The sequence below is a fragment of the Hemicordylus capensis genome, chromosome 2 (assembly GCF_027244095.1).
Source record: "Hemicordylus capensis ecotype Gifberg chromosome 2, rHemCap1.1.pri, whole genome shotgun sequence".
NCBI classification, from domain to species: domain Eukaryota; kingdom Metazoa; phylum Chordata; class Lepidosauria; order Squamata; family Cordylidae; genus Hemicordylus; species Hemicordylus capensis.
The window spans coordinates 228,480,058-228,505,416 of record NC_069658.1 but is presented as its reverse complement, the minus strand read 5'-3'; the positions used below and the strand labels follow the sequence as shown (position 1 = coordinate 228,505,416).

The following is a 25,359-nucleotide window of genomic DNA, read 5'->3' as shown; positions in this document are numbered from 1 at the left end:
AGGACAAGTGATGATTGTTCTTTCCACTGTCAACAGCTTTCCGTCCATCTGATAACACATCAACAGACAGCTTATATTGGCAACTAGCAAATCTCTTGCATGTATATAATCTCCTTGGACCCCTGTCAGTTAGGGTTATGTGTCTCATGGTCAGGAGAAAAGGGCAGGCTTTGCCTTTATTACAGCAGCACTTCCAATAACTGAATTATGTTTCCACATGATGGCAAAGGAGACGGAAGGAGGAGGATTGTACGAGACAGAGTGAAGAAAGGAAGGAAATTGAGAGATATGAAGGAAGACGATTTGCGGGGGAGATAATAAATGGTGTGTGGAGAAAGAGAACCAGACTCAAACTGAACCGGGCGTTTGTAGCATCAAACCCCTCTCCCCCGGTTCAAATTTGAGCCAGTTTGGGGATTCTAAACTTTAAAAAATAAATTTTTTTTACTCAGCGCCATAGGTCCAGCAGCTTTGCGAGGTGCTATTGTGGCCATGAGGGTGGAGTCTGCAGTCTCCCCTCACCCTGGTCTCCCTTCAGTCCTGCAAGGACAGTTTCGGCCCATTTTCAGGCCATTTCCCCACGTTAAAACAAATTTATCCTCTGATGTGTTCTTTATGTATGAAGTAATCTTAGCCATTGATGCATATTCCCAAAACTTAAGTTGCCACTCATCTAATGATGGAATTAAATTAACTTTCCAATATAAAGCATAAAGAATCCTGGCTGTTGTTCTCATATAGAAGGACAGCTCAGTATATTTTACAGGTGTATAAGGTTTTGTAATATTTAGCAAAAAAAAACCTGTTAGCAAAGGAAAGTTAATATTTACGTTTGTTGCATCTTGCAATGAATTGTCTTCCAAAATAGAATGTTCCTGCCTGATTCATGCATTTTCTGTATTTTCCAGAAGATTTATTGTCTATCTTTCAAATCATCACGGGAGTAAGATACCAACGAAAATACATTTTATACCAGTTTTTTTCTTAATGTGTTATTCACTGTGAATTTAATATTCACCTGGCCATTGATACTCCCATTGTTTCATATCAATTGTTTTGTTTAAGTTTTGCATTCATTTAATCATGCAGTCTTTTACTTGTTCTGCCTCAGGCAGTTTCTTTATTTAAGGGGTGATTTGATTTGCCAATGGATCTTTGTATTGCCCCCAACTTTCCACGAATTGATTTGCTAGCAAATCGAATTGCATACTCCTACTAACTGCCTCAGGCCTCTAGTGGCCAAAAGAGGTTACTGCAGTGCTGTTGTGCACAGTGACCTGACCTGTGGGTCAGGACCAACACTGGCTACCCTAGAAAATAGGCCTGCATCCATATCAGTCCTTTCAGCTCACCCAGTCAGAGAATTCAGGGCAAATGTGCTGAACTCTCAGTGAACTATCGGGCTGTGGGAAAACAACAACCGAAAGTTGCCTTTATTAAGAATTGTAGTAGTATTGTTGGTTTCCCTTAAGGGAATGTATTCTGCTGATATGGTGTGGCTTGTATTGCTTTTTCATGAATGTAAATCAGTGACTTGTAATGATAGACTAGAACCCCTTCTGCTTTACTTAAATTATTGAGATTGCTTTCTTTTATTATGTTTGACTGTAACACTATAGGCAAACTGGCACATCTTATGTGTTAGATTATTCTCCTGGAATTCCCCAGTTGCCTTCTTCCTCATCCTCTTCCTCTCCTCAGACACTTCACACCACCTCTGGAGAGAACGCAGCTATCGACACATATGGAGATTCATGATGGATGTTGCTTTGGCTCCAAGAACTCTGTGTTCAGATCAGATGGTCAAGTCACTCTGAGAGAAGGGGGACTGCAGGGATCAGTTCAGCAATTTCTTGCTCAGTTTTAGACCCTGCTCAGCAACCCCGCTTTCCCTTCCCCCACCCTTCCAGCCATCCTCTCCTTCCTCTCCTCCCTTACTTAACTCCAAGAATGCTAAGAATGTTTTAGCTTGTTGCCAGCAATAATACTACGAACATAAAAACAGCCCAGCTGGATCAGGCCCAAGGCCTATCTCGTCCAGCATCCTTTTCCTCACAGTGGCCCACCAGATGCTTCCGAGAAGCCCACAGGCAGAAGGTGAGGGCTTGCCCTCTCTCCTGCTGTTGCTCCCCTGCAGCTGGTATTTAATGGCATCTGAGGTTGGAGTTGGTCTATAGCCACCAGACTAGTAGCCATGGATAGGCCTGTGTTCCATGAATTTGTCTAAGCGCCTTTTAAAGCCAACCAAGCTAGTGCCTATCACCACATCCTGTGGCATAGAATTCCTTAAGTTTTTTTATATTATTAATTCTTGTAGACAGACCAGGGGGATGCGTGGGGATGTGGCAAGACACACCCCTGCTGAAGCACTTGATTGGGCAGTGGGGATTCCATTTGCAGATATGGAGAAGGAGCCTGTGAGAGCAGAAGCACCGTGGTGATTGGGCAGTGAGGATTCCATATGCAGATAGGGAGGAGGAGCCTGTGGCACCGTGGTGATTGGGCAGTGCGGATTCCATATGCAGATAGGGAGGAGGAGGAGCCTGTGGCACCGTGGTGATTGGGCAGTGCGGATTCCATATGCAGATAGGGAGGAGGAGCCTGTGAGAGCAGAAGCACCGTGGTGATTGGGCAGTGCGGATTCCATATGCAGATAGGGAGGAGGAGCCTGTGGCACCGTGGTGATTGGGCAGTGCGGATTCCATATGCAGATAGGGAGGAGGAGGAGCCTGTGGCACCGTGGTGATTGGGCAGTGCGGATTCCATATGCAGATAGGGAGGAGGAGCCTGTGATGGTTAAGGTCAGTTGGAATGCAACTGCTACTGGTTGGAAGATGTTCTGTCATCAGCCTGAGTGGAATGAGTGGCCATGGCAGCACTGGCAGCAAGGAAGGGCCCAGTCAACCACTGCTGCTGTTTGGGGCTACCGAGGCCATTGTCAAAGGCAGGCAGGCAGGCAGGCAAAGGACGGGCCTGGGCCTGTCAGTGGCCTGAGGGGAATGAGCGGCCATGGCGGAGTTGGCAGCAAGGAAGGGCCCAGTCAACCGCTGCTGCTGCTCCTGTGGGGAGGAGTGGGGCTTGGGTGAGGGTGGGGAGGTCTCTGGGGTTGCAGCTTGGCCAATAGGCGGCAGCAATGCTGCAGCCACAACCAAGAGGTCTCTTTGTTCGCTATCTCTACTCTGTGCATAATTGTATACACCTCTATCATGTCTCCCTGTAGTTGCCTCTTTTCCACACTAAAGAGCCCCAGATGCTGTAGATGTGCCTCATAAGGAAGGTGTTCCAGGCCCCTGATCATCCTGGCTGCCCTCTTCTGCACCTTTTCCAGTTCTTAAATATCCTTCTTAAGATATGGTGACCAGCACAAAACACAATACTCCAAATGTGGCCACACCACAGATGTGTATAAGGGCATTATGATACTCTTCATGACAGTGAGGAGATGACAGGAGTCCCCACCCATGGAACACCACTCTGATCAGAGCAAAAGACCAAATCGAGCATGTGAGCAGCATAATGTGTCAGTCCAGAGACCAGCTGCAACAGGTCCATAGTCACCATGGCCGCTATGAACTTGAGCTGCTCCCGACAACCCAGTCCCGAAATGAACATTGAAGTCCCCCAAGAACAACAGCCCGGGCCATTCCAATGCCAGCCCAACAACCGGATCCATCAGCTCAGTTAGGGAGACCACTCCACTGGACAGTGGTTCTGTGGGGTGATTGGTACACCAGCAGAAGTCCCAGTCTATACTTGGTCCCTAGATCTAGGTACACACATTCAATGTAGGCCAAATCCCTGACAGGGATCTTGGTGAGGGAGTGGGTATTCTTATATACCACAGCCAGCACCCCCTCCCCACCCACATCCTCTTACCTGCTCCACCATGGAGTAACCCCCCGGGAGAAGCTGGGACCAAACTGGACCATTTGCCTCGCCTGACCAGGTCTCTGTGATACATACCAGGTTGGCTCCTTCGTCCATAATCAACTCATGGACAACCTCAGATTTATTTTGAACCGACCTGGCATTACAGAGTAGTAAGGTGAGGTTCTGTGGGTGGTTGGCACTGCTCTCCAAGGTGAAAGTGGCGGTAGGCCTGCTGGAAGGGGAAAACAGCAATTAAATTTCTGGTTTCCCTTTCCCTATAACGGCCCACTGGCCTACCAAAGGCCTATCTTTGCACACCGCCTAGAGATGTACATATCAGGCAGCATAAAAATGTGATAAATATCTTTGTCGATTTCTCGCCACCACTGGTATAGCTGCCCCAGAGTCATTCCCGACCTTCCCATCTCTGTTCAGTCCAAGACACAGGCCTAAATAATTACTAGGTAACATCTAGGGAACAGGAGTCTTGCTTCCAGCGGTCGGAAACAAAACATTAGCCAGTCCCAGTGGTGTAGCGAGGACACTGGTGGCTCTTGTCCAGGCTGCCGCTGCTGGCCCCTGCCACCCCAGCCATGCATCTGATGTCATACGCAGGGGTGTGGCTGGGGCACCAGGTTCTTTGAATCCGTTTGCACAATGGACTGTTGCTCCTGGTCCCACCCCCCGAAGACCGCCATCAAAGGCCGGCCCCCTCTGGTGGCTACACCCCTTGTACTGCTTGCGCTAATAAAGGCCAGGACAGGAGTTCAGAAGCCCAGCGGGTGTGGCTTTCACCCATCACCAATCAGAGATAGAGAACAACAACATTTATATACCGCTTTCCAACAAAGGTTTCCAAAGCGATTTACATGGATGAATAAAATGGATCCCTGCCCCTAAAGGGCTCACAATCTAAAAGAAACATAAGATAGACACCAGCAACAGCCACTGGAGGTACTATGCTGGGGGTGGATAGGGCCAGTTACTCTCCCTCTGCTAAATAAAGAGAATCACCACATTAAAAAGCTGCCTCTTTGCCCAGTTAGCAGGGGTTAAAGATATTACAGCACAATTAAAGTGAGCTAACGTACCAGATAAAGGTGAAGTGTGCCGTTGGGTCAGTGTCAATTCCTGGTGACCGTAGAGCCCTGTGGTTGTCTTTGGTAGAATACAGGAGGGGTTTGCCCTTGCCTCCTCCCACCCAGTGTGAGATGATGCCTTTCAGCATCTTCCTATATCGCTGCTGCCCGATATAGGTGGTTCCCATAGTCTGGGAAATATACAAGTGGGGATTCGAACCAGCAACCTCTGGCTTGCTAGTCAAGTCATTTCCCCACTATGCCATTAGGTGGTAGCAGCCTGCAAGAGGGAGAAGTACACAGGAGCTGTTGCCCAAATCCCTCGCACCTGTCTAAAAAGGCCGGAAGTGGGAGAGGAGGCCAGATGAAAACAAACTCCTTGCCCCACAGTGTGTTTTCAGTCATGAATTTATCTAAACCCCTCTTAAAGCCACTCAGCCTGTCTGCTGTCACCACATCATGTGGCAGAGAATTCCATAGGTTGATTATGCCTTGTGTGAAAAAGTTGTGTTCTTGCAGGTAGTGTTCTTTTTAAAGGCAACTTTGGTTTTAATTTAGTCTGAGTTTTATTTACTTTATATTGTTGTGTTTGTTTTAAGTATTGTAAATGGCCGCGAGAAGTATTGCACTGGAGGGGAAAGATATGCATACTTTAAAGAAACGGGGATCCACAAATTCAGACTGCAGTGTCTTCTGTCTTCTGTCATTTGCAGTGGGATATGAAGAGTGTAAGAAACAGTGGGAGTCCCCTTCTACAGCTCAGGAAGGATTCCTGCTCTTTCCTTCCTTCTCAAAAATGGCCAAGGAAATGAGACCACTGGGGAGGAGATCTGTGTAGTGCTGGGTGTCCTGCTTGCCAAGTCGGAAGCTAAGGCAGGGAGTGGTGCTTGGGAAGTGCCCAGGAGGCAGCTCCAGAAAAGGAGGGGGAGAGAGAAATCAGTGATACCCTCTTTCCCCCTGGCATTCCCGCCCCCTTAGCTTTTTTGCGCCCAGCATTAAGGGAAGCTGACCTTGGATTTCCCTACCTGTCTAGGACTCGGTATATGGCAGCTTCCTATGTTCCTAGGATCTGGGGAGAGCGACGGGTATGTGGGGTGCAGCAGGGGATACAAGGAAGGAAAGTGAGGACGGAGTGCTCTGGGTGCTGAGGTGGAGATGCCCAGCTAGTGGAGAGGGAGGCAAGGCAGGGAGGCAGCTGGTCACGAGCTACATGCTTGCTTGGGCCACAAACCCTACACATCTGGGCTCTCTGGCTGGAGTGCCTGGGACCACTATGATTTGAAAGTGTGAGGAAAGTAACCTAGTCAGGCAAACAAGTAGGTTGCTATCCTGTGTTCCCTCTAAGATGTGCTCGTGTGCATGCACTCACACAGTTTTATTTATTTATTTATTTATTTGATTGATTGATTGATTGATTGATATCCGCTCAGTTAATTTTAGATCCTGCTCAGGTTGAATTAGGTAGGCCCCATTCTGAATGCCTGTGCACACACACTGCCTTGATACTGCCGCCCAGAACAAAACTCATTCCGCACACATGAAGAAAATTAGAGAGAACACGGCTGCTATCATACAGTGAGCCCAGAATGGCTAGGAGATACAGCCGTGGCGAGAGTGGAGCTCAAGGTCAGGCAGCGAGAGAGGGTCTTGATGGGGGAGCTCGGGGGGTGGACCAGGCTGCTGTGTGGAGTTTTCCACTAGGGCACATCAGTGATCTCCCCCTCCCCGCCTCATCTCTGGTTTCTCCATGAGTCTTACTGTAGCAAAGAAAACCACAGGGCTCTGGGGGCACCAGGAGTCGAAATCGACTTGACGGCACCCTTTACTTTTTACTTACTGTTCATCATACTTTCTTACAGGGACAATCCACAGTCAGTTTTGCTTGTAAGGTTCCTTCCAGCAGCATTACAAAATGACTACTGAAGGAGATATTTGGAAATTCCCAGAAGCTGCCTTGGAATACAAAGCAAAGATGGAATACCAAGCTGGCTCTGGAACAGTTGGAGGCCTTGAGGGTGGAAGCACTGAGGAATGCTGGGAAAAGACAGAGCAGAAGAGGCTGGGAGAGGACACCACCAGCTCAGAGGGACAGCGTTTCAGGCAGTTCTTCTGCCAGGATGCCGAGGGACCCCGAGAGATTTGCAGCCGACTCCACATTCTTTGCCACCAGTGGCTGAAGCCAGAGAGACACACGAAAGCTCAGATCCTGGACCTGGTGGTCCTGGAGCAGTTCCTGAGTGTCCTTCCCCCAGAGATGGAGAGCTGGGTCAGAGAATGTGGAGCAGAGACCACTTCTCAGGCAGTGGCGCTGGCAGAAGGTTTCCTCCTGAGCCATGCAGTGGACACGAGGCAGGAAGAGCAGCAGGTGAGAACGTTTCTTTCATCTGGGTAGCTCCCACGGGCTGAAAATATGAATGAGAGGAGATCCCTGGTACCTCATTTTGTGGGGAGAAGCATTCTTGGAAAGGTGGTCTCGAGTCCTTTATTATAACTATGACATGTTTTCTTCATGGTGATTTGAAATAGCTCTCCTTTTCATTAAAAATCAGACAGTAGTTCACAAAATTGATTAAAACAGGTAGAAAATCTGTTCAAATCAATCAAGAAAACTGGAGACACATCAGCCCTGTCCAAATTAGCCATAAGAACTACCATCATCACCAAGCAGAAATTATTTAAACTTTGTTCCCTCCCAAACACTTGTGAAACAATACAGCCTTGCCTTGCACCAGAAAGTAAAGAGAGTTGGAGTAGAAGGGACTTCCCTGGGACTGGAATTCCATGTTCTTGGTGCCACTGCCGAGAAGGCCCTGCCTTTGGGTACCTGGCACAATGAGAGAGAGCATGTAGCAGCACAGCCAAGGAAAGTCGTGGTAGATGCATGGGGAGGTTGCTGTGGGGAAAAGCAATCCTAGATGAAAACAATTTCCTAATCCCTTTGTCCATTCCCTTTCTGCTGTTTTAGGGTCAGAGGAGATCAAGAGAGGACACAGATTTCTCTGAGGCAGAGAAGGTTCCTTTGGACCCCAGACAGAACCTGCTCTTCAGGGGGATGGTGGAAGAGGGTGAGAGAGGGGTCACCCTGCCAAGTAAGAATGAAAGAGGTGTGTATTTCAACTTGATCTGCCTCCCTTCTGAAATCTGATGGCTGCTTTTACATTCTACTTCAGGTGCTGTGGGGACACAAGCTTATCTCCATCTTCTTGGCCTAGATTAAGAATGAGTTTACTTTTGACATGCAAGACTTTCAAGTGCCCAGTCCAATGCTTTGAACTGTGCCCAAGATCCAGGGTGGGAAGTAAATGAAGAAGAGAGTAGTTTATTCTATTACGTGGCTTGATTTGTTCTCCCCAAGTCAGGTTGTTCAGGGCTTCAAAGGTTACTCATTTAAAGTCCTGGTTTGGGCCTTTAAAGCCCTAAACTAATTGGCCCAAGCTACCTGAGGTATTAACTACCATACTTCTTCATAGACACTGATTCAGTTCCCCATTTTTTGAGCAGGGCCTTTTTGGTTTTGGCATCTTGTCTTGGAATTTCTGAAATCCACCAGTTTCAACAAACACCCACCCTGCCTGCCTTTTGGCAAGAGCTGAAGATGCTTTTCTTCCCACTGGCTGATATATTGAGTCCCCAAGCGCACATGCTCCCAGCCCTTCTGGGGATGCTTCAGTATCCCAGGTGCAATTCTTCCCAGTCATCTTGCATACCTTACTGTGCAGGAGAACAAAGAGTCCAGGCTGCTCTGGAAGTGCTCTGTAAGATCAAAAACATGACACTGATATTCATTTTTGTGGTTTTTCTGATTGAATCTGTTCTGACTATTTTATTGTGTTTTTAAAAAATTGTTTTCTATGTCATGATCTAGATCGCTTTTGTCCTTTTTTGTTTTCACAGATGGTGAAATCACAATGGCCCTTCCTTCCAGACCTTCTCTTTTGGTCAAAGTGGAAACAACATCTGGGCAACTGAACCAGGTAGAACAAGACTCATGAAAGAGAAGTGGAGGTTGAAGCCTGGAGGCATCTGTCCCCTGTGCATTTCCCTGGGCCTGAAACATTCTGCCTCCCTCCGCTAGATGGACCTATGGTCTGACTCAGTATATGGCAGCTTCCTGTGTTCCCCATTGGAAAGTTACTGGGAAACCATTGTTAAGGCAAAAATGCTGTGCAGGCCATTCCCCTGCCTGAGCTCCTAGACAGGCCTGCTCAACTTAGGCCCCCCAGTTCTTTTTGCACTACAACTCCCATAATCTCTGGCAATTGGCTATTGTGGCTGGTGATTATGGGAGTTGTTGGCCAACATCTGCAGGAGGGCCGAAGTTGAGCAGCCCTGCAGTCTAAGGTTTTCTTTGGGGTCGCTGCCCCATGTGCCCTTACCCAGTTGTCAGGGATGGTGGAGTGGGCAGCGGGTAGCCTCATAGTACCACCTGTTGAGAATGGGGGAGGGGTTGTGGGTGGGTCTCACCAGCGGCAGCAACCCAGGTGCTGGACTCAGTGGATGAAGTGATGGCAATGGTTCAGGAGGACATGAGTAGTTTCCCTCCAAACTATGGTTTATTCCCCCCACCCACCCCACCCCCATTTTAAAAAAATTGTGCAGCAGCCTAACCTACCTCGCAGGGTTGTCGTGAGGATGAACATGACCATGTAAACCATTCTGGGCCCCTTTGAAGGAAGAGTGGGATAGGAATGTAAAGAACAAACAACCTCTCACCTCCCAGATTTCACACAGTGCTGAGGCCACTGTGAGAAGTGACTGCAAAAGGGAGGGGAACTTAAACATAAAGCAAGTGCTCGAGTGAAACACCAGTTATAACAAGGGTGTTCTGGTGATCGACAGCTTCAAAAATGCAAGAGAATTTTGGTTTGCCTGCATGAAAAGGGAGTTCTGGAGTCTGTGCACCTCTGCCTGGAAGTATTAGTCAGCTGTCTCCCTAAGAAGCCATTTGCAAAATAGCCCCTTTTAGATTGTCCTCTCTCTGGCCATTGCCTTGGGTCTTTGGGGCTGACATTTCCCTTGCTGGCTTGATCTGGCAGCAACTGGTTTCACAGGCTCACAATCTGGAAAGCAACGCCATCCCTCCGAGGAGTCCATCTTCTTAGGGATACACTGTTTGGCCAACCATCCTCCTTGTCAGGAAACTGCCTCTCGACTTGGCCCTTTGGTGGCAAGCTGTGTTTTCCCTCCTCTGGGCTCTTGTCTTCAGGCTGTTCTGTACATGCAAGCTTGGCATCTCTCCTGGTCACTCCAGACTCTATGGCAGGGCTGGGCAAACTTGGCCACACACCTTAGAGGGAACTGGTTAGGTCCTCTGCAATGACACCCACCCACCTCACTGTTACTGTCTTCCTGGATTGCTATACTGTCACTAAGGAGGAAATGTTTTCACCTTCTCTCAGGGACCAGGGACCTTGGAAGAGGTGGCTGTGCAGTTCATGAAGGAGGAGTGGGCTCTGCTGAATCCAGACCAAAGGGCTCCACACAGAGAAGTCACGGATGACATCTGTGGGCATCTGGCCTCTCTGGGTAAGGCTCCTCCTTCCCTTTGCTGTGATTGTGGGTCTGTATCGGTCAATTGGGAGGCTGTCATCAAGGACGTTAAGTGTGGGTTTATTTGCCTTGGATGCACAAGGCCAAATCTGTAGAAGTCAGAAGGGAGCAGAACAGCAGTATTTTCGTCTTACCAGCTTGGAATAATGAGGCCTATCCTTGCTAGGTCCCATCTAGGTGGGGGATCAGGTGCCTTAATTATTTCTGCAGGATGTATTTCCCCACTTCTATCTTTGAGCTTAGTGCCCATGGAAAGGAAGTCCCTGTTCTTCTTGAGCAGGAGTTTCCTCACAAGTTTCAAAGGCTGCACATGTCTCTGCTGGAGTAATGACCAATGTTTGGGTTTGGGTTTCTTCTGTGATTAGAAGCTCCATTTCTCCCTCATTTGGAAGTTCTCTTCATTTCTGCAGGTGATGGAGGGGAGAGCGAGAGAAAGGGTGAGCAGCTGGGAATGAAAACGGAAGCAAACAGAAGGAATAAAAATCCTCTAGTAACAAATAAACTAACCAGGAAATCAAACCTCAGTACAAATCCAATAATTTGTGCAGATGAGAAAAACCATGAATGTTCACAGTACGTCGAGAACTTCAACCACAATTCTAGCGCTACTTGCCATCAAAGAAACCACAAAGGAGAGAAACCATATCAGTGCTCAGAGTGTGGAAAGAGCTTCAGTTATCGGTCAAACCTTACTTCCCATCAAAGAATACACAAAGGGGAGAAACCATATCAATGCCCAGAGTGTGGAAAGAGCTTCACTCATAGACCAGGCCTTATTTACCATCAAAGAATACATACAGGGGAGAAACCATATCAATGCTCAGAATGTGGAAAGAGCTTCAGTAATAGCTCTCACCTTACTTCCCATCAAAGAATCCACACAGGGGAAAAACCATATCAGTGCTCAGAGTGTGGAAATAACTTCAGCCGGCGCTCACACCTTACTTCCCATCAAAGAATCCACACAGGGGAGAAACCATATCAATGCTCAGAATGTGGAAGGAGCTTCAGTCATAGACCAGGCCTTATTTCCCATCAAAGAATCCACACAGGGGAGAAACCATATCAATGCTTAGAATGTGGAAAGGGGTTCACTGATAGCTCTCACCTTACTTCCCATGAAAGAATCCACACAGGGGAGAAACCATATCAATGCTCAGAGTGTGGAAAGAGTTTCAGCCGGCACGCAAACCTTACTTCCCATCAAAGAGTCCACACAGGGGAGAAACCATTTCAGTGCTCAGAGTGTGGAAAGAGCTTCAGTCATCGCACACGCCTTATTTCCCATCAAAGAGTCCACACAGGGGAGAAACCATATCAATGCCCAGAATGTGGAAAGAGCTTCAGTGATACCTCTCACCTTACTTCCCATCTAAGAATCCACACAGGGGAGAAACCATATCAATGCTCAGAATGTGGAAAGAGCTTCAGCCAGCGCTCACACCATACTTCCCATCAAAGAATCCACACAGGGGAGAAACCATATCAGTGCTCAGAATGTGGAAAGAGGTTCAGTCATAGACCAGGCCTTATTTACCATCAAAGAACCCACACAGGGGAGAAACCATATCAATGCTCAGAATGTGGACAGAGCTTCAGTCATAAACCAGGCCTTATTTCCCATCAAAGAATCCACACAGGGGAATACCATATCAATGCTTAGAGTGCGGAAAAAGCTCCAGCAGTTGCTTACAACATACCTCCCATCTCCACACAGGGGAGATACCATATCAATGTTCATAGTTTGGAACGAGCTTCAGGACGAGCTTGAATGTTACCCATTGAAGAATCCATCAAGAGGGACAAATCATATAAATGCTCAGAATACAGATAGAGCTTTAGACAGAGCTCAAACCACCAAAAAACCCAAAGAGAAGTCATATGAATTCTAAGACTCTGGAAAGACGCTCCGTGACAGCTGAAGCTTTATTTCCCATCATAATACCCCAACAGGGGAGAAGATTTTCAAATGTATAATCCTTCTTGCACTTCACCCAGAGATTAAACTCTAATTAACATGAAAGAGGTTAGAGGCTTCTCTTGTAGCATGGCACAGTGGGTTTCATGTAGGACCTGGATTGGGGAGAGCCTCATTCAAAGCTCTTCTCAGCCATTAACTTCACAGACTAGGGACTTGATGGCAGAGGGGACCCTTGCCTTGCAGGAGTGTTTGGAGCTTTCAGTTAAACTGGGAGCCCTGTGGTCCTCTTCCAGTTTGGTTGGGTGGACTAAAAAGGTCAGTGGCAGCTGGGAATGATGCAGTTTAGCAACACTTGGAGTTCCACTGGTTGAGCACTCCTGCTCTCAGTCCCTCTGCATGAATAGGCTGAGGCATGCCCAGCTCTGCCTAGGATCCCACTGGAGGGAAACAACAGTTCTTGAGAGAGGTTTAAGAGCTTGCATCCCATGGGGCACACATGCATACCTTAGCTGCTCTCTTTCTTTCTCTCCCCTCCCTTTTATCTTGCTGAAGAAGATACAAAATACGTGTGCGTACATTCTGCAACACACAAGGCTCTCCACACAAGCAGTGTGGCGAGCCTGAGTGGGGTTTGCAGGGAGAGCGGGCTTGACCCACTCTCCCCGCACATGAGCAAGAGGCCCTTCCTGGGCAGCTGGATTGGCCACCTGGACGATTACCGGCTCCGTCATGGAGCTAGTTGTTTGGGGGCCTCCTGGCCGCTGGAAGTCCCAGAATGACCCGTGTGAGTACGTGGTGAATTCTGGGGAGCCTCCTGATGCCAGGAGGTTTGTGGTAGCCTCCTGGTCAGAGGGCTACTCATGAGTCACTGCAGCGTGAAACCGCATTGTGGCGACACACAAGCAGTTAATCTGCTTCTCGGGTTCTCGTGCGCCCGAAACCCAGGTTAAGCAGCAGGCTACCCAAGAGAGTTTGCCACCACGAGTTTGCCAGGAGCCGCACAGCTTCCAGCGGTTCTCCACTACATTTGAGAATAGCCTCAATGTCTACCCCTGCTAACTTGGCAAAGAGACACCTTTTAACATGGTGATTCTCTTTATTTAGCAGGGGGAGAACAACTGGCCCTATCCACCCCCAGCACAGTACTTCCAGTGACTGTTGCTGGTGTCTATCTTGTGGTGTGTTTTTTTTAGATTGTGAGCCCTTTGGGGACAGCGTTCCATCTTATTTATCTATTTATTTATTATTTCTCTGTGTAAACTGCCCTGAGCCATTTTTGGAAGGGTGGTATAGAAATCAAATAAATAATAATGATAATAATACCCAGATTTTGTTTTCAGACAAGTTGGTTGTGTGAGGGAGAGAGAGTTTATTGAAGGGTTTAGGGCTGTAGTGGCGGGGGGAAAGACTTTGTTAAGGCAGTATTGTTACTAAAATACATCACAGAGATTAACCAGGTAGTTTGCAAAGAGGCAATTTAGCTTGGTGTCCAAATTAGATGAACTCCAGTCTGGCTAGAGAATGAAGGCTTTGAGAACAGGCTTTTGGATTTAGGAATGAATGGGGATAGGGTGAAGCCCAGAGGGGTGCAGTGGTTGTTATACTACCTCATTCCATCCTTTTAGTGGTGATTGGACCCTTATGTCTCAGATGCAACCGAAGGACCTCTTTCCTCAGGAAAGGATAGGGAGCAGTGTTCCTTCTAAGGCATGTGCATGTGCGCGTGCTCACAAGTTTTTTGATGTCCGCTCAGTTGATTTTAGATACTGCTCAGGTTGAATCAGGAAGGCTGCACTCCAAATGTACATGCGCACACACTGCCTTGATACGTTCACCCAAAACAAAACTCATTCCGCACACAGATGAAAAAAATTAGAGAGAACACTAACTGGGAGCCGGGAGGCAACAGCGGAGAACCAAACAATGTTTGGGTTAGGCAGCAGGGATAAATCTAAAAGGGGTCTGGTCTCGTGTGACTAGCTTCTCGTAGCAGTGAGGTGTGTTGTGCAGATCGGCCGTTGAAGAAGGCCAGTCTGGAGGCTGAGAACGGGAATGACACGAAGAGCAAGACATGGCCTGATGTTTTGGCAGGTGTCAGTTCAGTTATCCAAACAGTGGGTGGCTCCAAGGTGTAGAGACCAAGGGAAGCACACTGGTTCATAAAACTAGGGCCATATAGCCCAAAATGTGCCCTGGGGCAGAATGCTGACCGCTCCTCCTGCCTGAAGAGGGAAATTCCTATGGATCTGAAAAGAATCCATTGTCTTTGTTGGTTGTGCTAGAGTAAGCACAATGGTGTGAAAAAGTCAAAAACAACCTGTATGTAAATAGACTGAATGGACGCGCAAGGGCTTATCCGTCAGGTCGGAAAGACCCAGTAAACTGATCAGGTTTTTAATGAGCGCATCTCCTGAGTTTCTGTGGCCATTATCCACTTTTGTTGTTTGCAGTGCCTAATCTGTTTCCCTGCTGAGATGATTAGTTTAGCTTGTTTGAGGGACTCAAATTGGTGGGGTGGGGTGGGGTGAGTGGGGAGTATCAGGGTCAGTCTCTGGGCAGAGAGACCTTGAAGTTAACTCGGACGCTAACTAGGGCCTGCTTAGACATTCCCAACAGAGGGAGAGGCACAAGGCTAATCCCCTTTCAATTCCTGTGATAGCTGGTGAACCTGGGGGCTATTGTCCCACTGTCTGCTAAGTGACCTGTCCCCATGTGCTAACAAACAGTGAGCCCACGGTCCCTGAGCCCATGGTCCCTGAGGCTCTGAGCATGTTAAGAGTGGGAACTACAAGCCTGTAGCCCCAGGCATGAGCAGAAGAGGCTTTTGGGAGCCTGCAGAAAGGCAGTACTGGCAACCGCTCCCATGGAGGGTGTGTCTCCATACCTTGGAGCCCTCTTCACCTGCAAAAGGCTTAGGGCAGGGCTGCATAACTTTGCCCCTCCAGCTGTTCCTTGACTACAGCTCCCATCATCCCCAACGACAGTGGCCAATAGTTGAGGATGATGTGAGCTGTAGGCCAGCAACTGCAGGAGAGCTGAAATTGTGCAGCCCTGGCATAGTGGGGTGTAGTATCTGTCCCTGCCATTGGCAGGCAGCATGAGATGTTGGGAGGCATCTGGATCCACCAGGGGCACTCTACCTGCCAGGAGTCCAGCCTTTGCCTGCTCAGCAGCTTCAGCTTCTCCAGCCGCCTTTCACTCTTATGCCTGCAGGGACCCTGAGAGTGTGCACATGGCCGTGTGAGTCTGGATTTGACTGTGGCTGCCCCATGGCTCTGACAGTGTTGGAAAGAACTGTTGTCTGCCCGACCCAGTACATAATTGCATATCATGCTGTTCTCTGCACTTGCATGGTTCATATTCCTTGTGCCATTACTGTTAATTTAATTATTTTATGTTGATAATGCATCATTCTCAACAAGTTACTTGAACTTAGTAGATGCTAAACGGAATGAAATGAAAAAGATTTCCTCCTCCTGCTTCAGCCATTTGGACCACCCGATGACATTCTGGTGAACTTGAGGTCTGGAGAAGCACTCTCAAATTTCACTGTAGCAATGAACTGATTGGGACGCCTTGCCCAGTTCACAGCATCAAGGTCCACTCCCGAGTCCCTCTTTCTGCTGTGGCATTTCAAGTTCAGGTCATTAGACATTGTTCAGATTGCAGGTATTGGCTACTTGGCCATTTCTTGGCCATCTCAGGAGGCTTTCATGGAACCAGCGAGACTGCCCCTGCCCAAAGGGACCCCCATGTAGGAACATAGGAAGCTGCCTTACGCCAAGTGAGACCACTGGTCCATCGGTCTCACTGTGATGACTGGCAGTGACTCTTCAAGGCTTCAGGCAGGATTCTCTTGCAGCCTACTGGAGATGCCAGGGAGCGAACGTGGAGACTTCTGCATGCAAGCAGATGCTCTACCACTGAGCTGTGTCCCCATACCCAAAGAGGAATATCTTACAGCAAACAGTGCTTGACCCTTAGTCCACTTAGCTCTGTAGCATCTTCAGCGAGAAGAAGCAGCTCTCCAAGGTTTCAGGTAGTAGCCGTTCCCAGCCCTACATGGTGAAGATGCCAGAGACTGAACCAGGGACCTTCTGCATACCAAGCAGATGCTCTCCCATTGAACTGCGGCCCCATGGCAGTGAATCTTGTACTCCTGTGGGGGGAAGTGGGTCACCACAGACTTCCACCCAGAGATGACAGCTCCCATGGCGATTGCCAGAAGGTCCCTCAGACTTTGCTGGCTTCAGCCATCAATGGCAAAGGCTGTGGAGTCAGCTGCAAACTGGGGGTGGGGGGGCAGCATCCTCCTATAGAGATATGGGTCTGTGACCCACATGTAGACCGCACGGTGACTTGCCTGGCTGGTGCGAAGGCTGCAGACATCATGCAGCAGTCATCTTAGGCAGTGCTGGGGAGGAGTCAGCTGTCATAGTCTATGTTGGCACCAACAATGTTGGGAAATGTAGTTGGGAGGCCCTGGAAGCCAAATTTAGGCTGCTAGGTAGCATTCTTAGAAATGCTACCTGTTCCACGCTTAGGGCCAGTGGGATAGATGGAGCTGAGGTGACTCAGTGATGAGACCCCTCAATGATGAGACGGTGGTGCTGGGAGGAGGGGTTTACATTAGTTAGGCACTGGGATACATTCTGGGACAAGACAAGCCTATGCAAAAGGGATGGGCTCCACTTGAAACAAGATAGAGCCATACTACTGGTTGGTTGCAGAGCAGCTTTTAAAATGACGCCTGGGGGATAGCCAACGGTAGGAGTTGAGTATTATCTGGTTTGGCAAATGCCATCCCTTAAGGTGCGAGGGTATAAATGCTTCAGATAAACCAGAAGGGGACAGGTTAGAACTACGTAAAGAGGAGACGGAAGGATGTGCTAGCTGTTCAAAGAGATCAAATGACCACCATTATGGTTTGTTTTTATCTACCTTTGTACAGTTTTAATAATTATTTCTTCATTGTTATATTTGACATGTAATCCTCTCTGAAGAAGTTTTACTTAAAACACATTAGGATCGACTCTTTAATAAACTATATTGCACCGTCCCTCTTTCCTTCCTACCTACGTGCTGGTGTGGTGCTTTTCCCTCTTGTGTGCTGTTAACGAGACTGTTCTAGAGTGCTGGCTACACTCAAATCAAGCCTTTCAGGAAAACGTAGGGAATCAACTTAGCTCAAGGGAACAGTTCGCTACAGAATAAATTTGTGCAAGGTTTTGGTTTGGAAAATAATGGCAGAGATTTGGAATACAAATAGTCAGATTTATTAAGGGTAATAGCGGTACAGAAATGGAAAAAAAATATTAATCAGGATAAGCAATAAAATATTAACTACAAGTACCAATGTTGATCTCACCAAGAGGCATTTTAGCTTGAGGTCTGAATTAAAATCAGCTTAAGGCTGGCCAGAGAAAAGGACCTGAGGGAGAGTTTTTGACTTGGAAAGAGGGGGAGGGGAGGGGAGCAAGAAGGTTCGGAGGACAGGCTGTTAGTATACCTGAATCCTTCTGTTGGAGTGTCTGTCACCCTTGTGGCTCAGCAGGTGCTGAGGGACCGCTCTGCCGGAACAGGCTAGAAAACAGGGTGAGGAAGAGGCAGGCGTGTCACTCGTGAGCCAGGGAAAAAGGAAAGCGGCTGGTTCCAGGGGAAGTCTAGGGGTGGTTGATTCTCTAAGGCAGTCAAGCATGGTGTGTGGTTTGGATCTGGAGACAGGTCCAAACCAGAAGCTGGAGACCAAGCTGGAGCTATAGGCAGTGGTCTGGCTATGGCTAAAGCATAAGCACACGCAGCTGGTGGGTCCAAAAATGGAGCACTAGCAGTAGCTGGTGGTGTAGCTGGAGCCAATGCACACCATGGATAGGGATCCAAGGTAGTTAATATAGCCAAAAGTATGCCTTTGGTGCCTGCATGGACCACTCCTCCTTGCCGTTGAGGATGACATCTGTGGTTAATAAAAGAGTCCATGTTGGAAGATTCCATCCCCATTAGGTGTGATCTTAGGAAACAATAATGTGAAGTGGCTTGTTCAGCCTGAATGTGATGAATAGACACACTCAAGGCTTGTCTGGTTTGCCAGGAAGACATTCCAGGTGTAGAGACAGGGGTCTGTTGAAAATGATGACCCTCTCTCTGGTCTGTGCCAGCTTGTGATAAGAGGGTGGGAGTGCTACAGCCCTATTGTGAGCTTCTGAGTAGGTGATTAGCAAGGTGAATCCAGTGTGCTAACAAAAGAAGGGTTTCACTCTTCTCATGAGAGAGATCTACTCCTTAACTCCAGTCTACTCAGCTAGTTCCTTCTCTATACTGTGACCCAAGAGGGGCATGAAGGGGTTTCCTTTCACTTGCGTGTTTGTACTTGACCTGGGGTTATCTGCCCCATGCAGCTTGTGCTAAGCAATGGCTCGAGAGTTTGCCAAATATGGGCATATGAAAGACTTCTTGTCCCAGGAGTCCAGGTAGCCAGGATGGAGACTGCACACCTGCAGGTCCAAATCATACAGAGAGGGATACTGTTTGTAGCCCCAAACAGGCTGTTCTAGTAACAGTGCTCCTGTTACAGGAGAGGAGAGCTGGTCTAGGAGAGGAGAGCTGGTCTAGGAGAGGAGAGCTGGTCGGAGAGGAGAGCTGGTCTTGTGGTAGCAAGCATGACTTGTCCCCATAGCTAAGCAGGGTTCACCCTGGTTGCATCTGAATGGGAGACCTGATGCGTGAGCACTGTCAGATATTCCCCTCAGGGAATGGAGCCGCTCTGGGAAGAGCAGGAGGTTTCAAGTTCCCTCCCTGGCAGCATCTCCAAGATAGGGCTGAGAGAGATTCCTGCCTGCAGCCTTGGAGGAGCTGCTGCCAGTCTGTGAAGACAATACTGAGCTAGATAGACCAATGGTCTGACTCAGTATATGGCAGTTTCCTATGTTCTTATGTTCCTATGCTGAAGGGCAACCAGCATGGCTTCTGGTAAATCTTGCCAAGTGTATGAGATCACCACATTTTTGTTCATACGTGTGTGTCCCAATAACTTTTGAGTTTACAATATGATACAAAGCAAACCCACAGCACATGGGACACACACCCCCAACCCCCCCTCCATCTGCCATCTTATGGTGGCCACTCAAAATATTATAATAATAATCAATTATTAATAAGCAATAATAATCTTTGTTAGCCACCCTGGAACAAATTGCTCTCTGAGAGGTTTACATCATAACAGTAAACATGTCCAATTAAAACACATAACAAACAACACATTACAATTTAATATAGAAAATACACAATATTTTAAGACTTTAAAAATCAATTTTAAAAATCCCGAGTGAACAGAAAGGTTCTGGTGTCTAAAAGTGACAATGCCAAGTGAGCCTCACTGGGGAGGCTGCTTTTCAATAGAGGGGGTGTCACCACCAAAAAGGCCTTCGCTCTAGTAGCCATGTAGCTCACTTCCTTTGGTAGGGGCACTTAGAGCAGGGCCTCTGAAGGAGTTCTTAAAATCTGAGCAGGGGCATATGGGGCTGGGCGCTCTCTCAGGTAGAGGCCACATCCCTTTGTAAGCCATGTGCTGAAAGCCTTCCATTCATAGCACATAGAAGGCAGTCCTAGGGGACCCTGATGGAAGTATATCTTTTGCTGATTCACTGTGTGTGTGCAAGGTAGCATCCACTCAAAGTATGGACTTTGTAACCCCTGTGCTGCCTGTTGGGTACGAACCAAATTCAGAGAGCACAAGAGGAGGAATCCAAGGTAAGGGTCATTGACTTATCTGCAGCGCAGTGCCCTGCCGATGAAAGAGTGGGGTGCAAGCGCTGACTCCATGTAAACCCAAATTGCATCATCTCTGGTAGTGAAAAAGGAGAGCCTCCGTGGCTCCTGAGGAGCGAGTCAGAGCTGCAGCAACCCTGCTCTCATAGTTCTCGATGGGAGCAGGGTCACTGCAGCTCTGACACAGTTCTTGGGAGCCTCAGAGGCTCTGTACATTAGCTAGCAGCAGTGACATGGTTTGGATTCACATACAACCAGTGTGGACACCCCACTCTTCCATGGATGGCATGCTGCGCTGTATGTAAGCCAGAATTATTTTACTATAAAACAAAGATGGCATCTGCCACTCTGTATGTGCTCAAAGGCACTCTGTCCATCCTTGCATTGAAGGGAAATAAACCATTCAGGAGACACATGGACAGACACCCCCCTGTTTCAAAATTCTGCCCTTTCATCCCCTCCCTTCAGGTAGAACTTTATGCCAGCAGCTGATACAGACTTATTCATGTCTCTTTGCTGAGTTCACTAAAATGAATCTTGTGCTTCATTGTGAATGAAATAGAGGTTAAGACAGGCTGAAAAATAATAATGCTAGGAGATGTGATGAGGACAATGACTGTTCTGGCCACCATATTTCAAAAAGGATATTGTAGAAATGGAAAAGGTGGAGAAGAGGACAACCAAGATGATCGGGGGCTACAGCACCTTCCTTATGAGGTAAAGCTAAAACTTTTGAGATGTTTTAATTTTTTTTTAAGGTAACTAAGGGAAGACACAATAGAGTAGTTTGTAAAATTATGCATGGTGTGGAGAGGATGGATAGGGAGAAGCTCTTCTCTCTCTGACACACACAGACAATGCTAGAACCAGAGGCCATTCCATCAAACTGAATGCCAGGAAATTTGGGAACAACAAAAGGAAATATTTGCCCACAGAGCACATCATTATCCTGTGGATTTCTCTGCTCTGGGATGTGGTAATGGCCACCAGCTTGGATGACTTTAAGCAAGGATTAGACAATGTCATGGAGGACAAGCCTATCAGTGGCTATGAGTCTTCTTGATGGCTATAGGCTACCTGCAGGCACAGAGGCAGGATGCCTCTGAATACCAGTTGCAATGGTAGGAGAGGGGGCGTATCTTCATCTCCTGCTTGGGAGATTCCAAACATGGTCGGCCACTAAGGGAAACAGGAAGCTGGACTAGATGCGCTTTGGGCTTGATCCAGCAAGCTGCCTCTTATGTACGCAAAATAATCCCATTTAACTTAGAAGGACAAGCTAGGCATGCCTAATTTGTGCCTTTAATTCCAGTTGAATGAATTTGAGTAATTATCTGCATCATTTCAGCCAACACAGATAATATCGAGCTAGATGGACCAATGCTTGGCATAAGGTAGCTTCATATATATCCTCTCTAATAAAACGCTTGGTGTCCGTCCGTGGACGGACACCAACCGTGTGTCCGTGCCTCCCTGGCCTGTTCTGCGCATGCGCGGAGCGCATGCGCAGAACAGGGCAAGGGAGACACGACGGCTGGCACCCGGTGGCCATCTTGGGTGGCCAGAAGTGGCCGCCCCAAAGAAGCCGGGAATGCGGGGAAGAGGGAGACCAGCCAAGGCGGCGGCAAAGCCGCCGCCTCGGCCAGAGGACGCAGCGCGGCCAAGGCGGCGGCGGAGCTGCGCCGCCGAAGCCGGGCGGGGGGAGAAGGCAGCAGGGGAAGCCGGCCGAGGTGGTGGTGGAGCCGCCGCCGAGGCCTGGCACCGCCGCCGCAGCCAGGCGGCTGCAAGTCCTTGGGGCCCTTGGGGCGAGTGCCTTGGGGCGAGTGCCGGGGAGACATGCCGGCGGGGGCGGACCGGACTGGCAGCGGTGCCCCCAGAGTCCGCCCGGCCGCCGCCACCGCCCACTCTCCCGCCCTCCCAGCTGCCCAAATACTCCTTCCCCCCTCCCCCTCCCAAATGATTAAGGGCCAAAATGGCCCAGAAGAATGCCTCCGCGGCCGCCGCCATGGCCGCCAACCGCCCTCCCAGCTGGCCGAGACTTCCTTACCCGAAGCAGCCCGCGACAGTCGGGCGATCTAAAATCCATTTTTTGCGAAGAAGAGAGGAGCTCCCGAACAGAGCTCCTCTCTGTGCTAAGCCAATGCCCAAACTGCTGCTATGGACGCAAAGGACGCCTATTGCGTCCTTTGCGTCCATAGCAGCAGTTTGGGCATTGGCTTAGCACAGAGAGGAGCTCTGTTCGGGAGCTCCTCTCTTCTTCGCAAAAAATGGATTTTAGATCGCCTGACTGTCGCGGGCTGCTTCGGGTAAGGAAGTCTCGGCCAGCTGGGAGGGCGGGGGGGGGGGGAAGGCCAGAGGAAGTGGGGCGGGGGGGGGAAACTCTCCCCTACTAGCGCCCGTTATCGCAACGGGCCTGAAAACACTAGTATATATATATATATATAGAGAGAGAGAGAGAGAGAGAGAGAGAGGGAGAGAGAGAGAGAGAGAGAGAGAGAGAGAGAGAGAGCGCCAGCATGGTATAGTGGTTAGAGTGCTGGACTAGGACCAGGGAGACCAGCCATAATACTAGCTGGGTGGCATAATGGTTAGAGTGCTGGACTAGGACCGGGGAGACCCGAGTTCAAATCCCCATTCAGCCATGAAACTAGCTGGGTGACTCTGGGCCAGTCACTTCTCTCTCAGCCTAGCTTACTTCATAGGGTTGTTGTGAGGAGAAACCTAAGTATGTAGTACACTGCTCTGGGCTCCTTGGAGGAAGAGTGGGATACAAATACAATAATAATAAATAAAAATAAATATTGTGCCTTGGGGAGCAAAACAATTGTTGGAATCAGTGGAGGGTATGTGGCTCCTAACAGAGAGGAGACAGAACTACTCTGAGAATGGCCAGAGAACTCCACCTGTGGTCCAAGTTTATTATCCTGGCTTTGAGGTGAAGGGAATAGAAGGCAATACCTTTCATTTCAATGCAGACTTTATTTCTACGCAGGCACCCTACGGCTGAATAAAAAGGCAGGCAGGTACAAACAGAGGAGTTTAGTGCTGATCCTGGTCAGAGCAGCTGGTTCCTTGGAGCTATCCATGGTGCTGAATCTAGCCTAGTTGCCTCATGAATAGTTGTCTGTGGGATGGGATAGGACACCAAGCACCCTTCCCAGGAATAGATGGTTGCAGCCCCCTGCCATTCAACATGTCTAGTTACTGCTTGGGCTCAGCAGCATCCCTTTGGAGCTGCTTGCCTTATCTTTGGAAGACAGAAAGCTGCTGTATACCAAATCTGACCTTTGGTCCATCTAACACACACTCAATATTGTGTACACTGACTGGCAGTGGAGATATTGGTAGTTTTAATTCCTGGCCATGAGCCTGTCGAGGAAAGGGAAGGCCAATCTGAGAGCAGAGCCAGAAGGTATCCCTCTTCCCCTCAGAGGAGACCCCAACAATCCCGTCAGCAGAATCAGCTAAACGGAGAGGACACTGCTGTGTCCTTAACAATGCAAGAGCAATGCCTTTCTTCAGCATCCTCCTTCCAAATAGTTAGAGAGCTTGGAGGGGAGATTTCTCTGTCTACCCCAGCTACAGTGGAAGTGCACAGGTAAGGAGATCACGGCTAATTAATATTGTCTGGCAACATGGAGTTAAGTTCTAAATAAAGTAGTTTATTGAGGAAACCCATCAGGGAGATAGATTCCTTGCTGCTACCTACATTCAGGAAGAGGGGAAGGGAGAAGAAGGAAATCTTTCTCTCAGGGTGAGAGAATTAAACCTAGAGGGTTGAAAAAAGGGGGGAGTAGAGAAAGTGTAGTCAGAATGGGGACTCCTTTGCTCACTGTCTCCACCCCTAGTGCCCGATAGGGTTGCCAGTGCCAAGAGTCAATGCCATCAGGAGCTGCATCTCCAGCACAAATCACCTGCATGCCATGCAAACGGTATTAATGGTGATATGCAGGTGAAACTCGGAAAATTAGAATATCTTGCAAAAGTCCATTAATTTCAGTAATGCAAATTAAAAGGTGAAACTGATATATGAGACAGATGCATTACATGCAAAGCGAGATAAGTCAAGCCTTAATTTGTTATAATTGTGATGATCATGGCCTACAGCTCATGAAAACCCCAAATCCACAATCTCAGAAAATTAGAATATTACATGGAACCAAGAAGACAAGGATTGAATAATAGAACAATATCGGACCTCTGAAAAGTATAAGCATGCATATGTATTCAGTACTTGGTTTGGGCCCCTTTTGCAGCAATTACTGCCTCAATGCGGCGTGGCATGGATGCTATCAGCCTGAGGCACTGATGAGGTGTTATGGAAGACCAGGATGCTTCATTAGCGGCCTTCAGCAATTCTGCATTGTTTGTTCTCATGTCTCTCATCCTTCTCTTGGCAATGCCCCATAGATTCTCTATGGGGTCAGGTCAGGCGAGTTTGCTGGCCAATCAAGCACAGTATACTGTATACTTTTCAGAGGTCCGATATTGTTCTTTTCTTCAATCCTTGTCTTCTTGGTTCCATGTAATATTCTAATTTTCTGAGATTGTGGATTTGGGGTTTTCATGAGCTGTATGCCATGATCATCACAATTATAACAAATTAAGGCTTGACTTATCTCGCTTTGCATGTAATGCGTCTGTCTCATATATCAGTTTCACCTTTTAGTTTGCATTACTGAAATTAATGGACTTTTGCACGATACTCTAATTTTCCGAGTTTCACCTGTATAAACAATAATATTTATTAAGCAATAATCAGAAACTACTCTGGAGTAACACTTTATAAGCATGGAAGACCAAAGATGACAAAAGCCTTTTGGGAATGGGCTGCTGCCCTGGCTTTGAGCCAAGGGTGCAGATCCCCACCTCAAGGAGCTTCCCTCTCACTTTACTGAACTCCACCCCACCCCCACCACTGCCAAACGAGCTCGTATCTGGAAACAAGCTCATTATATAACAAGCTCATAGTATCCTTCTGGAACGTCTGAGGGGATTGGGGGTGAGAGGCATTGCTTTGCAGTGGTTCCGCTCCTACCTCACGGGCAGATTCCAGATGGTATCCTCTGGAGACTGTTCTTCCAAATCTGAACTTTCCTATGGTGTCCCTCAGGGCTCCCTTCTGTCTCCTATGTTTTTTAACATCTACACGAAACCGCTGGGGGATATCATCAG

At 48.2% G+C, this 25,359-nt stretch overlaps 1 protein-coding gene across 1 annotated transcript in view; it reads left to right on the top strand.

Moving 5' to 3' along the window:
* LOC128341673 (zinc finger protein 665-like) overlaps positions 1-25,359 on the top strand; it is a 41,443-nt gene that overhangs the window by 514 nt on the left and 15,570 nt on the right. The window contains exons 2-7 of the mRNA XM_053288082.1: positions 6,809-7,314; positions 7,915-8,053; positions 8,844-8,923; positions 10,349-10,475; positions 10,910-12,097; positions 16,444-16,462. Coding sequence (XP_053144057.1) covers positions 6,862-7,314; positions 7,915-8,053; positions 8,844-8,923; positions 10,349-10,475; positions 10,910-12,097; positions 16,444-16,462 — 2,006 coding nt within the window. The 5' untranslated portion in view covers positions 6,809-6,861. The remainder of the gene's footprint in view (positions 1-6,808; positions 7,315-7,914; positions 8,054-8,843; positions 8,924-10,348; positions 10,476-10,909; positions 12,098-16,443; positions 16,463-25,359) is intronic.